The following is a 12,406-nucleotide window of genomic DNA, read 5'->3' on the forward strand; positions in this document are numbered from 1 at the left end:
ATCGCCTCGATTCGTTCTTCCGGCGAGGTGTTCGCGCAGGCGGGGTGGCGTGCGGAGTCGGCCGTGGGTTTCCGGGTCGGTGGGAGATCGTTGTTGCTGTTGTCGCGTCCGAGCGCCGCCATGAACCGCTTCTTCGGCAAAGCGAAGCCCAAAGCGCCTCCGCCGAGCCTCACCGACTGCATCGGGACGGTAAGTCCCCTCCTGTCGGGGCGAGGCGGGCACCCGCGAGCCCAGCCCGCTGCCACGGCACTCCCCGTCCCCCGCGGAGGACCTGAGGGGACCGGGGGGGGGGCCGCGCGCTCGGCCGCGGAGAGGGTGGTGGGGCGGTGGGGGCTCCGCGGCCGCGGGGGCGCCGCTGTGGGCCGGGCCCGGCCGGGCCGGGCGCTCCGCACCCCGAGGGTGCGGGCGGTGCCCACGTCTATCGGTATAAACGTGCGTGCATAGTTTCATATATGAGTTAATACACACCTAAGTGCGTACCCGCGCACGGAGGTGTGCAGGCGCCCGGGTTGCGGCACGGGGTGCGCGCTGTGTGCGTGCGTACCTGTACCTGAATGTGCATCTTTATCTCTTCTTCTTTGCCGTCCTGCTTGTTCTGGCTAGTTCCTGCCATGTCAGGTTGTGGGAAAGCGGGAATGACAGCGAGGGAACCAGCTCTCCTTTCCAGTGCAGAACGGGGCGGGAAGGGAGACATCATGTGAGGCTGATAGAGAAGGGTGATGTTGTTCTCTCTCCGCTGCAGAGCGGCTTCCTGTAGGGTCAGTGGTGAAGAACTGGGCAGAAGGACAGCTAAACCAGCCCAAGCAAGCAATACTGAGGAAATATGTGGCAGAACACTTCACAGCTGTTTGAAGGTTGGCCTGTCTAGAAAAAAAAAAGGGTTCTAGAAAAATTTTTAGAAGGTTAATCTAGTCATTTCATACTCTCTTTTGGCTTTTAAATCTGCAAAGAAAAATGTAGTATGTTTTTACAGTTTAAGAGGTGAAAAAGAAACATAGTGGTCTTGGATATTTGTCTGATTTCTTGACAGATTCAGACACTCTTGGTAATGCTTGGAGTATAAACCAAAGTGTACTAGTCCAAGGCTGATTCAGTGCTGTCCTTGGAACCTGCCAATGAGACGTTTCTGTAGAAAGTTACCATTTTTCCTCCAAGAAGACTTGCTCTTTCTCCCAGTGATGATCTTCTTAAATGACACTCTTAAGTTAAGTACCTAATAATTTTTTAGCAATAGCTACACAAACCCATGCATACCAGTTAATGTTTTTTATAGTATGTTATTTTATTGGCTAAGAATCTGCATTGATTTTTAGCAGTGCTGAACTAAAACATAGCTCCACATATGTTTAGTCTGAACCATAAGGAAGAAGTATGCTCAAAAATCAAGATAAACTTTCCCATTGTTACCAATGAATGCTTTGGTGGATAGCCAAAACTCTGAAATCCATTTGAGATACTATTGTTGACACCTAAATTTGCCCTTTTGGCCATACAAGCTGAAGACCAGGAAATTTTTTCTGTCCCTCACAGCAACAACATACATATTAATTTGCTAGATTTTTCAGGGCTGATCTTGCCGCTTCTGAGTTAATGTGCTCTTTCTATTGTTGAGACAAATCGTAGTAAGACCAGCCAGATTTGGATATGCCAGCAGCTTTGCTTCCACAAGGAGCTCATTCAATCCCCATGGATTTTGGGGGAATGTAAAAGTGTAATTTAAACAGCTGCTTTTTATTGATAATACAGGCTTTTTTCTTTTTTTTTTTTTTTTTAATATGAAGTCAAAACCATGCCCCACTGGGAGCTGCATGCAGTTTTAATTTTTCTAGTTATTTGTAATTACATTCTCTGGAAGTTTTGCTATACAAGATGCATCAGGTTAACTGGAAAGTAAAGTTCCAGGTTCCTTTTACACATGTGACTTTTTTTTTTGGCAGCCAATAATGAGTTACAGGTTTTAAGATATGAAATCAAGAGCCTGTGTTGCTCCACTGTTCAAAAATGCAGTGCTGGCTCTAAGTGCAAGTGTTTGACATGAGGAAGGCTGTAAACCACTTTATCATTACTGAGCTTCATGTTAGCTTTTTTCCCCTGTTTTGACAACTTTCAATTTCTGTGGATGAAACTAAAATTTAAAACAATTACATATATTAGCAAGTGTGGGGAGAAACACACTTCCTTTTAGAAGTTCTAAGTTTGTGAATGAATTTGTCTTGCTGTCACATGAAGTGATTTGTCTGGTTTGTCAAAAACTTACCATGTTTTCAGTTCATTTTCACAATAGATAAGTCCCTAGTAAGTAAAATATAGGTCCTGCTAAAGGACTGGAGATATCATTAGAATGATTTTTCTTAAATTGCTTTTGAAGGATCATTGAAAAGAGCAATGTGAGATATCAGAAATGTATGCTGTTTCTTTAGCATGTTAAATTCAACAGTTTGGAGACTCAAATAATTTTTAGTTCTCTTATTGTTTTTGATTTTAAGCGTATTTCTCTGTACCATTTGAAAGATGGTCAAATTGCTTTGTAAAATTTCTTACTGTGCTTTTTTATTGCTTGTTTTATTTTCTAATTATCACTAGAAAAAATCTCGGTTATCCATTAAATGGCAGTTATCCACTAATTGCATTCTAAGAGCTGTGATTAATGTTCATAGTTAGTTTGTTAAGAGTTGCCTAACAACTGTTAGGCAATTATGCCTACCATTTGGTCCTTCTTCCCTGTGTGTGCAAAAGGAGTATGACTGACCCCAGTATGATCAGCAGATAATACACTTTTTTTTTTTTTTTTGGTGGTGAGAAAACAAATGTCACATTAGAATATCTAAATGGTTCTGGATTTATGAATTTAAAAAGCTGATTATGTGGGACCTCTAACCCAAAGCATTTACTGAAACCTAGGAAATGCTTTTCCAGTCTTTTCTCTGATGTCTGGTTCCTGTTGAGTTTGCTGGCTGGCTGCAATGTGCGTGCTTCTGTCCTGGCTCTCCAGTTAGTCTCCAAGGCATGCTGCTGCTCTGTCCCTTGCAGTTCCTGCTCTCTCTGTTGCGGTGCCTGCAGTACTTCCTTCTTTCCTGATGGCTCAAAGCTGTCACAAGGCTGGTGGGAGGAAGGTTAGATCAGGAACTGTGGCATTGGTATACTTTTTACTTACTCTTCTTTGAAACAACACTCCAGACTAATATTTTTTCAAAGAAGTAATCAGGAAACTTAGCATAGAGCAAAAGTAGCTGTGACAATAATATTAAGAATGTCTTGTGAAAAAATGGGAAAAAAAATATTTATATATATAATAAATATTGGAATAAGCTGCTAGTTTGGTTAATGGAGATTTGGGATATGGCTTCACTTTCTTGCATTTAGGTTGGACTCTTTAGCAACAAAAAAGGATCCTCTGTGTTGTTTGTGAAAAACAGAAAGCACCTCCTTGAGTCTTAAAGCATAATATAGCTTTCTTTAGCATAAATTAGATCAATTCTTGAAGGGCTTTTTTTTCCCCCTTCTGATGTATGTGTAGCTCTGTTATACGTAATGTGTGTATTTAAACATCAAGTTTCTGGACTTGGAAGCTGAAACACCAGCACACCTTAGCTAATTTTGCAGAAGCAGATATGCAGAAGCATATGCAGGATACTCAGTTTGGTTTTAAAAGTTCAGATTCTGTGTTTGTGAAACTCTTAGGTAGATAATAGGCATTACAAACAAAGAGACTCAGGCAGATCCTCCTAGATCTAAGTGAATCATTATAGACTCTTGTCTAAATAACTGGTTTTCCCCTGTGAAGGAGGCTGGCCTTAAAGATGCACTTAGCTGATGAAGACCTTGAAGAGTTGCTAGACTTGGAACCTACAAGACTTTAGAAAACATAAATAGCTTATTTTCTTGTTATTAATAAAATGTTTGGCATAATGAAAAGTTTAATGTAAATTTTTCAATGCCAGCTGTGACTAAGCACTTTCATCTCTAGTGTAGAGAGCATTCATATCAAATACTCCGCTCAAAATGCCTCTGGCAAAAGCATGTTGCTGCACAGAACAGTGGTTTAAAAGGAGCATAAAGACACAAAAATTAAAATGATGATAATTATATATGTTTAGATACACTGATAGCAAGTCAGAATTGTAAATTCACACTGGTTTGTCTTGCACTGAAATTGGAATGTTTCTAACTGCTTTATTCTAATCCCTAGATTCTTGGAATAAAAAGTTAATAGGATATACTTTGATGTTTTTAAATGAATGCTGCAATTGTCAGTATATGCTAAGGATGCCCTGCTTTTTTGTTTGTTTGTTTTTTAATTTGTGTATTCTTTTAGAATAATCTATATCTATGTTTGGTAATGTAATTATCTTTTACTGCCCTATGCAGTGGACTTAAAATATTACCATAATGACAGCCATGTGATACACTTTGGGCTATGTTAGGATTGACCACCGGAGAGGTGTTCTACTGCTTTATTTCAGCTACTATTGGGATTTGGAGCAAAAGTACAATAAGGAATTCAGGTTACTTACTGTGTAGAACTGCTGCGTCCTGGCTTCCTTTGCAGGAATTGATGGAGAAGTGCAGCTGTGACATAGAAGTTAGGTGCCTTTGGGAAGTAATTGAAACAATGCTTAAATATGGGCTTGTAAATGTAACCAGTAATCCAGGTATCAAAGCACAAGTATCAATCTGAAGTTTTAATGTTCCCTGCCCCCCAAAAGTAAGCATCTAGTCTTGCTGGATACATCCCTGTCCCTTTTGCATTGCCCCCCCACCTGCCAGTGTGGCCCACCTAAGTTGTTCTGTATCTGTTCTGGCCTAGTCCCTGGCACTGTGCATGGTCAGAAATTCCTGAACAGAGCCTGTGACCTGAGCGAGTATGCAAAGGATCATCCCAAAGCGAAGAGAGTCTGTTACATGCAGAGTAACCTCAGAGTGTTTCTTGTGCTTCTTGTAGAAGATGTTTCACTTGATTCTGGTTTTGGATTTTTTACAAACTTTAAACTGTTTATAAAACCACTGAGTGGAAAAAAAAAATTTAGAGACATTCAAACCAAGGCTGTTGTTTTGTCCAATGAATAACATCTCAATGAATGTTTTTCCCCCCTTTTTTTCCTGTCTTGTATCAAAGGTGGATAGCAGAGCTGAGTCAATTGACAAGAAAATTGCTAGACTTGATGCAGAGCTAGTGAAGTATAAGGATCAAATGAAGAAGATGAGAGAGGGGCCTGCAAAGGTAAGAATCTGTGGGGCTCAAGCATGAGAGGATGTGACTCAGACTTTTTGTCATGTAATGGGTTGATATTGTAGCCAGTTCTTCAGGTTCTTAAAATTATGTGTAGCATCACTGAAGTGATATAAGATCTTGCAGGTTTATTTTTAATCTGAAGTTTCTGTCAAACATGCATTTTAACGCAGCTGGGTTTTCATTGGGTTTTCTTTGTTTCATCTGAAGTATAATGTGATTTCCCCAATCAGAAATAACTTGCTTGCTTTCCTTCCTCCTTCTGTTATCTGAATCACATCTAGTAAAGAGGCTGTTTAGTTCATCTGCCGGAAGAAAAGGTCTGCACTGTTCAGAAATGAAGTAGGAAAACCCAGTTTTGCAAGGGGACAAACATCTATTACAAACAGTATTGCTGAAGTATTTTGCAGCATTATTTGATGCTAACCATTAAAATGTGTTGATGAAAGGTGGTTCTGATTGATCATATTCTGCTTATCAAAAAAAGAATTCAAGAGCTAGAAGTTTTGAATGCATTTGCTATTAGCAACATATACACAAGCCTGCTTTATTACTCATTAGTGCAGAATGAACACTGAATGTGACTGTTAAACTCTTTGCACTATTAACTGAAGAATCTTTTGGAAAGTTTAAATGCCATATGTTACGATCAAATAGTATAAGCCAGAGTAAAGTCAAATTCTTTTCCTAATGTTGTAATGTTGCATCTCTTTCAGAATACAGTAAAGCAGAAAGCTTTGAGAGTATTAAAGCAGAAGCGAATGTAAGTTTAAACTTTTCTCAATCCGAAGTTAATCAAAAGCTGTTTTGTTTAAGGAAATTGGCATTTATCTTTTCGGTACTGTTACTTCTCAGCATTCTTACAAGAAAATAGCTGAACTAGCTTAGTCAGCCTTTCAGAAGCAGCTATATACAGATTTTGTGTCAGCATATCTGTGCCATATTTGTATGTGAGTATATAAATTTGGATTGGGAAAAGCTCACTTAAATCTGCTTATTACTAATGCTGTACTTGACTCCTGAACTTGCTTTATTAGACAAATAAAGTCTCATTTTATATCATTATTTGGTTATTATAAATCATGTACTTCATGATCTTGTCTTGGTTCACAGGAAATTTACCAGTTCTTTATGGGTTCCCTTTATGACTCTCTATCGCATGTAGCACAGCTAATCATATCTTTTCAGAAGAAGAGCAGGATGGATATGCTAGATTATCCTGTGAGAATAGCCTAATATACAGTCTCCAAAAGTGACCAGCAACAAATATAAAGGAAAGTGTCAGAACGTGGCATGCATTCAGGGGTGCTTCACCAGAATATCTTGTAGTCCCTGAACTGAAATCTGTTAGGTGGTGCTATCTGAGCTGAAGCTGATGTTATCTTGTATTTCATGTCCCTCAGAGGAATTCTTCCTATACCGAATTGCTCAATTACTTTTTAAATATCTGTAAGCTTTTATCATCCAAAGTATCCTATGGCAAGGAACATGGTAATTTAATTAGATGTTATGAGGAGAACTGCTTTCTTTTGTTTTTGACTCTGCCACCTGCTAATCTCGTTTGATGTCTCCTAGTGCTTGTGTTGGAAGAGTGAGTAGTTGTTTCCCCATTTATGTTTGCTGGCCCCTCATAAGAGGCCATCATCATATCCCTCAGTCATCTCTCTTCCAGCTTGTTGAACCTTAGTGTGCTTAGTCATTCCTTGTCCAGAAGCTGCTCTGTATTTGGATCATCCTTGTCATCCTTCTCTGAAGCTTTTCCAGTTCTGCTGCATTCTTTTGAGATAAAGCATCCAGAATTTCACACAGTATTCAAAATGTCGGTGTACCTTGCCAATAGCATGATATTTTTTTTTCCTTTCCTAACTACTTAAAATACTCATTTTGCTTTTTGTTTGTTCTGAATACTGCTGAACGTTAATGCGATGGTTTTCATAGAGCTGTGTTTATAACTCCCAAGTTCTCATTTCTGGACAGTAATGGTCAAAGTAATGGTCAGCTTAGAGCCCCTCATTCTGAATGTGAAGGGTTCAAAGGATTAGAATTGTTTATCCCTACATACATTGATATGTTTTGTTTTCATCTGCCATTTTGATGTCTAGTCAGTGGATCTGGCAAGGCTCTTCTGAAGTTTTTCAGTCAGCTCTTAGCTTTGCTGATGTCATTCAGGGGACTAAGTCTTGTCACCTACTAGTCAGCCTTGATCCAGATCATTTATAAGTCAGCTGAAAAGCACGGGCCCGTGTGGGTCACTGAATATTGGTGACTTTCCCTTCTCTGTAAAAACAGTTGTATTTGGTGGCCATTTCCTATCTTTTTGTTCCTCCTTGTGAGAACCTTCTGTCTTATACAATGCGCACTTAGTTTCTTGAAGAACTGTTTTTTTGTTGAGAGGCCTTGTCAGACAAAGTTTGGGTGTATATAAATAGGCCATGTCAGCTGGATCGCCTTCATCCATAAGCTTGCTGCCTCCCTCAAAGAACTCCAGTAGAGCAGTGAAACTGTCCTTTACAAAAGCTCTGTGACTCCTAAAAGATCACGATTAACCTAATTTTGTTCTATATTCTAATTTGACAGGTACTGATGTCATCTTGCTGTATCCAGATCTCCCCTGAAAAACCATTGCATTAGCAACCTTCCATATCAGTGCCTGGGGACTAACTAAAAAGTTATATGCCAGTGAATAGTTCATCTCTTTCATTCTGAATTACCTCAAAATTATTGAATGAATGATATTTAGAGCCAGCTGTATGTTACTGTTTGTATTTGGTCCACGCCATCTTCTGTTTACACTTGAATTTGTCAGATACTCTGATGAGCCTCTCATAAAGGAGACTTCCAGTATGTAGACATTACAAGTGCTTCCATGGTGAACAAGGATTGAAAAAAAATTGTGTAGTTTTTCTGGTATGCCATCATTTCTGCTTCCTTGTTCTGTATCTTGAGTGTCTGTAGGCCCCACAGACTCTTTTGCATCTGCTTCAGATGTTTGAAGAAGGATTTATTGCTTGTTTTAATGCTTTTTGAAATCTGTTCCGCTTTTTGTTTTAACCTGACGTATTTTATGTTCTTTGTTGGACACAAGTTTGGCTCTGTGAAGGATCGTTTCTTGTGTTTTGTTTTTTTTTAATGTCTCCATTATCATTTTGGTTAGCCATAACAGTTTTCTTTCTCCATTTTGACCCTTCCCTCCCACCCCACACCAAATTCCAGGGCAAAGCCCTTTTTTGAATAACATGCATCCCTTCTAGTCTGCTTACAGCACTAGTAGGCAACAATGCTTCTCCAGTTTGTAGTTGTTAAAACATTAGCTTATACAAACATAGTCTCACCATCAGTTAAAGTAGAATTTTAATTCAAAAGTAGTTTTGTCAACTACTGGGTTTAAATATATAGAAGTATGTAATGGACTGTGAAACAAGATTGAAATACCTTGTTTCCTGTTTATGAAGTTATTTATTTGATTATTGTTGTTGTTTGTAATAAATGAGAAATTTTAATTCTGTTCCTGTCTTCACAGTACTGTTCTTTTTTGTTGTTGTTTTTGTTTTTTTTTAAATTAAGAGTGTTTTTATGGCATGTGTAGTGATGTTTTTAAGCCATTATTTACATTGCTTTTAACAGGTATGAACAACAGCGGGATAATCTATCACAGCAGTCTTTTAATATGGAACAAGCTAATTACACTATTCAGGCACTCAAGGATACAAAGACAACGGTACCAGTATATTCATGTCACTTTTTTTTTTTTAATCTGTGTATGCTACATTAGATACAGATATGTTATTTCATTCTATTCTAGGTTGATGCTATGAAACTGGGAGTGAAAGAAATGAAGAAAGCTTACAAGCTAGTAAAAATTGATCAAATTGAGGTAAGCTGCTGCTCTGTAATAATTCAAAATATTGAAACAGCGTACTGAAATAGTGATGGGAGTGGAGGGCTAAGTAACTAAACAGCAAGCTGACTGCTTTGTTTTGGTTTCTGTTTTTTGTTTGGTGTTTTGGTACCACCATCATCATTCTTTCCTAATTTCTCTGGTACCACACAGTCAGCTGTTGGCTTTACTGCACTAAGTGTTGTTTCCATACTGGGCTAATCTTTAATCTTTCTCCATTCTTCCTTTCCTCTGTATTTCTACGGAAATGTTAGCAACTACTTCGTTCTATACCCTCTTTATCCTCTTTCTTTTTTACCTGTGTTGCCACTTCTTTGCCTTGCTGTGTTCTTATTCAGGGTAGATACCATGAAAAAATATTTTCAAAAAATATTTTCAAGAAGTCTGCAAGGCCTCACTGTGTCTTCAGAAAATGCAATTTAAAAACATAAGATCTTGAAATATAACTTCAAGTATGCTGCACTTAAACGTTTCTCAAATGTCAGTACTGAATTCCTTTAAGTTCTTTCCTGTGCTATTTTTAATACTGCCCGTATTGTAAATCCTTAGACAAGGATGATTTCCTTATTTGTATCTAAGTACAGTGGCAATAGGTACGCTAAAATATCTTCCACTTTTTTGTTGTTGTTCTGGCACATTCAGGCCAGATGTTTTTCTCTAGAAGGTCGATTTACTCTCTCCAGATTTCATATTCTCCTATTTTTCAAGATAATGGTAGGCTCTAAGTCATTTTTATAGGCTTTTGAATTAGCTTTGAAGAGTACAAAAATTATCAGGGTTTTGCAAAGACATTGTTGTGAGGTTCCTTTTCTACCTGGTACATCATTTATATTACGTTTTTTAATAGTAGTTGAGGCCGTGCTATAATACTGAACACACATGTAATAACTTGTATTAATGCTACCTTAAAAAAAGGATTTATGTATTAAAACATTTGTAAGTGCCTTGTATGCTGGAATTATTCAACTGGTTGTGGTTAAGCTCTGATAAATTTAGCTAAAACTTTTGAATGCAGACATACTGAAATTTTCTGTTGCTCCAGGACATACAAGATCAGTTAGAGGATATGATGGAAGAAGCCAATGAAGTCCAGGAAGCACTGAGCCGTAGCTATGGAACACCGGAGATTGATGAAGATGACTTGGAAGCAGGTTAGGAAGGCGGAAGAGAAAGTACTGTGATATTTAAAAGCATTAAAAACATGTTTTAATTACTCTCTTAAACATAAACCTGCATTTCTTACAAGAAACTTAACTTTTGTTACCTGCTCTTCTTTCAAGTGCCATAACAAAAGTACGAGGCAAACATGAAGGAGATACAAATGGAATTCTACAGAGAAGGAAAAAATGTTCTCGGCTGTGTGTGTGTCTTCCTGAATGATAGCTAAATAAGAAACATAATAAGAAACTAAGAAAAAAACGAAGTGATTCATTATGGACCATGTTTCTCTATAAGAGATACTTTCTTTCTGCAAAAGAAGTGCCTTGCTTAATTTTTGAACCTACATAATTTTATTTCAGAACTGGATGCATTAGGTGATGAACTTTTAGCTGATGAAGACAATTCCTACTTAGATGAAGCTGCATCTGCTCCAGCAATCCCAGAAGGCACTCCTACTGATACAAAAAACAAAGTGAGTCTTTTCTTTAAAAGCAAAATATATTATTTTTTTTCTGAATTAATCATATTTATGTGGGTTGCTTGCTCTTTGGAATCCTCAATATGTTAAAGAAAAATTGTGCTTAATTTGGTTTCTGTATTGTGGGTGGTCTACTTATGTGGTATGCTCTCTCTGATGATGAATTAGCCTTCTAAAGCATAAGCTAATTTCATTATAAGTAGGTATTTTCAACAGATCTGTATATGAGAGAATACAGTGTACTTAATGCTCTTTATTATGTTTTCAAGAGCTAAAATGGCATTTTCTAACTGCTGTCTTGGTAGACTTTATATTCTTAAATAAAGTTTTTTCATATTTTTGCTTTTCGGGGTTGTAATACAGCTTAGTAGTGAGTAAGAATACCAGTTGCTTTTATTTTGATCTCGGTTGTCACACAATGACAATTACATATATATCACTAAATGAAAATTGTGAGGAAAATTTTGCAAAATGTTCCGACTGGAGAGTTATTAACTTCTTTTTTCTTTCTTATAGGACGGTGTATTGGTGGATGAATTTGGGTTGCCCAAGATCCCTGCTACATAAATGTTTCAAAAGCACAATGGATATAGTGAACTACATTTTACAAATCAAATTAAGAGATTTTTTTAATTCTGGAAAACTTGTCCTTCCAGTGTAACCTTAATATCGCTACATCCTAGTATGCAATATGAATGGCTGATGGTGTTTTCTTTCTTTGAAGAAAGTTGTTCTACTACTGACTTTTCTATTAATGGAAAACTTGGCACAATTTCCTTCAGTGGAAGCAGTCAGTCTAATAGGTTTTGATTTCCTGTGTCTTATGGACAAAGTAATACATGAGGAGTAAAGGTGGCTGTTTACAGCTGATCTCTGTTTTGACATTTGTATTATGGTTCTCTTTCTTGAAACTAAGACTGTATGTTGCTGCTTACTCTCTGTAAAATAGCTTCCTTACTTCTATGCTTATTTGATAAAGAATTAGATGCATTTTAAAACTACTTCAGTCTTGAGACTTTTGTGCTGTTGTATTGTAACCTTCTTGATAGCTGTAACAGATGGTAGGGTTATCATTAACTTTATGTATTCCATTGTGACATAAAATCATTTAGATTAGCTGATTCTTTCGTGTGGTGTTTTTGGTAATGATCTTAACCTGCCACTTGTTCCCATTGTTGTCATCCACTGCTTGAGGACAGGCTTTTCCAGAGGTGGAGCCTGGTTCCAATCCTAAAAATATGTATGCTTCCTTTGCGGTGTCACACTTAAACCATACTGTTGCTTCTGCCATGTTTCTCCTCCTGTAAGGAGTTACTCTGCTCAGCAATAGAAGTCATAAGAAAAAAAAAAAAAAGATCAAAGAAAAACTGCTGTCTTCCTTCCCTTGACCTCACTGGCCCCAAGTACAAGACTGCTGCCAAGCCTCAACTCCAGTGCTGAAGATCAGTTGTCAAGCCTAGAAATAGTTCTTAATTAAAAGGAAAAGCACTTTGTAATGGCGCACCGAGTGTACAAGTGTTTGTATAGAAGCAGCTTTATTTATCACTAATAAAGATATTTTTTCCAAAGTAGTCTTTAGAACGCATCCCTCAGTGATAGTTGCAATTAGACATGCTTATCTGTTTGCTCTGTGTAATTA

At 37.9% G+C, this 12,406-nt stretch overlaps 1 protein-coding gene across 2 annotated transcripts; it reads left to right on the plus strand.

The window, feature by feature from the left end:
• Positions 1 to 12,338, plus strand: CHMP5 (charged multivesicular body protein 5). Of its 2 annotated transcripts, XM_067291157.1 has the most exons (8): positions 10 to 189; positions 5,117 to 5,221; positions 5,947 to 5,993; positions 8,855 to 8,948; positions 9,033 to 9,104; positions 10,171 to 10,279; positions 10,649 to 10,761; positions 11,284 to 12,338. In XM_067291157.1, the coding sequence occupies exons 1-8, from the start codon at positions 121 to 123 to the stop codon at positions 11,332 to 11,334; spliced, it is 660 nt and encodes a 219-aa protein (XP_067147258.1). In that variant the 5' UTR covers positions 10 to 120; the 3' UTR covers positions 11,335 to 12,338. The 2 variants fall into 2 exon arrangements, with proteins under 2 accessions (XP_067147259.1, XP_067147258.1); XM_067291158.1 differs by lacking the exons at positions 10,649 to 10,761; positions 11,284 to 12,338 and adding an exon at positions 10,409 to 10,642 and having other exon boundaries at positions 1 to 189.
• The last annotated feature ends 68 nt before the right edge of the window (positions 12,339 to 12,406 follow it).

The sequence above is a fragment of the Apteryx mantelli genome, chromosome 2 (assembly GCF_036417845.1).
Source record: "Apteryx mantelli isolate bAptMan1 chromosome 2, bAptMan1.hap1, whole genome shotgun sequence".
Lineage (NCBI taxonomy): Eukaryota > Metazoa > Chordata > Aves > Apterygiformes > Apterygidae > Apteryx > Apteryx mantelli.

What these genes read in the sequence shown, in the direction of transcription:
- CHMP5 (XM_067291157.1), top strand. Translation starts at nt 121, where the DNA reads ATGAACCGCTTCTTCGGCAAAGCGAAGCCCAAAGCGCCTCCGCCGAGC. An exon ending in TGAGAGAGGGGCCTGCAAAG is followed by an intron (nt 5,222 to 5,946) that starts GTAAGAATCTGT and finishes CATCTCTTTCAG; the next exon opens with AATACAGTAAAGCAGAAAGC. An exon ending in TAAAAATTGATCAAATTGAG is followed by an intron (nt 9,105 to 10,170) that starts GTAAGCTGCTGC and finishes CTGTTGCTCCAG; the next exon opens with GACATACAAGATCAGTTAGA.